Source organism: Coregonus clupeaformis, chromosome 31 (assembly GCF_020615455.1).
Source record: "Coregonus clupeaformis isolate EN_2021a chromosome 31, ASM2061545v1, whole genome shotgun sequence".
In the NCBI taxonomy this organism is placed as follows: domain Eukaryota; kingdom Metazoa; phylum Chordata; class Actinopteri; order Salmoniformes; family Salmonidae; genus Coregonus; species Coregonus clupeaformis.
Window position 1 is genome coordinate 34687317 of NC_059222.1, and position 1893 is coordinate 34689209.

The 1893-nt window shown below is 44.2% G+C and overlaps 1 protein-coding gene across 2 annotated transcripts in view; it reads right to left on the bottom strand.

The window, feature by feature from the left end:
* LOC121540796 (mitogen-activated protein kinase kinase kinase 4) overlaps positions 1-1893 on the bottom strand; it is a 93968-nt gene that overhangs the window by 1376 nt on the left and 90699 nt on the right. For both annotated transcript variants that reach the window (XM_041849892.2, XM_041849893.2), the window contains one exon: positions 697-876. In XM_041849892.2, the coding sequence (XP_041705826.1) occupies positions 697-876 (180 nt within the window). The remainder of the gene's footprint in view (positions 1-696; positions 877-1893) is intronic.

A 1893-nucleotide genomic window follows, 5' to 3' on the forward strand; every position in this document is an offset into this window, starting at 1 on the left:
CTAGGATTGAAAGACAGGAGAGATGAGCTGTACGTTAGTCTTCACATGTGATCTCCAAATTCCCGTTTTCACATTAAATCTAGTTAAGACTACCATGTGACTGTCTGCATGCATGCACTCTTTCCTTGCACTGAACTGTATGTGCGTGTGTGTTTATGCATGCTTTGTCAATCTGCTTCTTCCAGAGTGACTGAGGAGTTGAATGTTATGTTTGAGTTAACACATCACCATGCTTCTTAAATAGATTTTGTAGGTAATTATAACCACACAGTTGAAAAAAAGATTACTCTCAAACATGAAAGTACCTAGAGCTGGGACGATAAACCAAAAATTAACACTGACCATACCGATCACTTATCACAGGCATTTTGCTGATATCGTTCATTAGGATAAGTAGCCTATACTAGAGAACAGTGAAGTTTGAAATGTAATAAGCTTGCTAATATGGGTGATTGTTAATGGGCCAATTAATGTCTATAACCGTCAAACTAGTAGTAGTAGTTTAAAGGATAATTTAACAAAAACTGAAGTGCACATCAATGTTAAACATTTATTGTTATCGCATCAATTTATCACGATATGGATTGATGTCCATTTGGCCCAGGTCTAATAGTACCTCTACGTCCAACGTCGTGTTGCCGGGAGTTCTATTAATATTTGTTTTGCAATGAAGTAAGCAAAAAAATAGTGTTTGACCTTGACGAAGGGGTGGTCCAGTAGGGTACTGGCGGTCCAGCGTTGTTTGGGCTCGCTCTCCAGACAGTGACCCAGGAAATCCTTCCCCTCTGTGGACAGCTTCTCTGGGATGGGGGGCTTGTGGCCCATACCCACCTTGTACATGATCTGGAAGTTGTGCTCGAACTCGTGCCACGGCCTCTGCATGATGGGAGAAGGCCAGAGAGAAAGAGACATTAGTCTCCAGACCTTTCTAAACACAATGTTTTTTTTCAATCTGCTTAACTGCAGGTAAATGCACAGAGAGACAGAGTGAGACAGAGAGAGTTGAGAGAGAGACAGACAGAGAGACAGACAGACAGAGAGACAGAGAGAGAGGACATGCATCAGTCAAGGCATTTGTTAACAACCTTGAATACCTGTAATACAATGGAATTCTACTACGAAGCATTCACGTAGTAGTAGCAGCAGCGATAGTAGTAGTGATGACAGTAGTAGTGAAAGTAGTAGTGCTTGTAGTAGTGGTAGTGATAGTAGTAGTGATAGTAGAAGTAGAAGTGGTGGTGATAGTGGTAGTAGTGATAGTAGTAGTACTGATAGAGATAGTAGTAGTGATAGAGATAGTAGTAGTGGTTGCAGTAGTGGTGATGATAGTAGTAGTAGCAATACATTTACGTCATTTAGCAGACGCTCTTATCCAGAGCATTCACCTTATGATAGCCAGTGGGACAACCACTTTACAATATATATTTTTATTTTGGGGGGTGGGGTAGGGTAGAAGGATTACTTTGATCCTATCCCAGGTATTCCTTAAAGAGGTGGGGTTTCAAGTGTCTCCGGAAGGTGGTGAGTGACTCCGCTGTCCTGGCATCGTGAGGGAGCTTGTTCCACCATTGGGGTGCCAGAGCAGCGAACAGTTTTGACTGGGCTGAGCGGGAACTGTGCATCCGCAGAGGTAGGGGGGCCAGCAGGCCAGAGGTGGATGAACGCAATGCCCTCGTTTGGGTGTAGGGACTGATCAGAGCCTGAAGGTAAGGAGGTGCCGTTCCCCTCACAGCTCCGTAGGCAAGCACCATGGTCTTGTAGCAGATGCGGGCTTCAACTGGAAGCCAGTGGAGTGTGCGGAGGAGCGGGGTGACGTGAGAGAACTTGGGAAGGTTGAACACCAATAGTAGTAGTAGTGATAGAGACAGTAGTAGTGGTAGTAATAATAGTAGC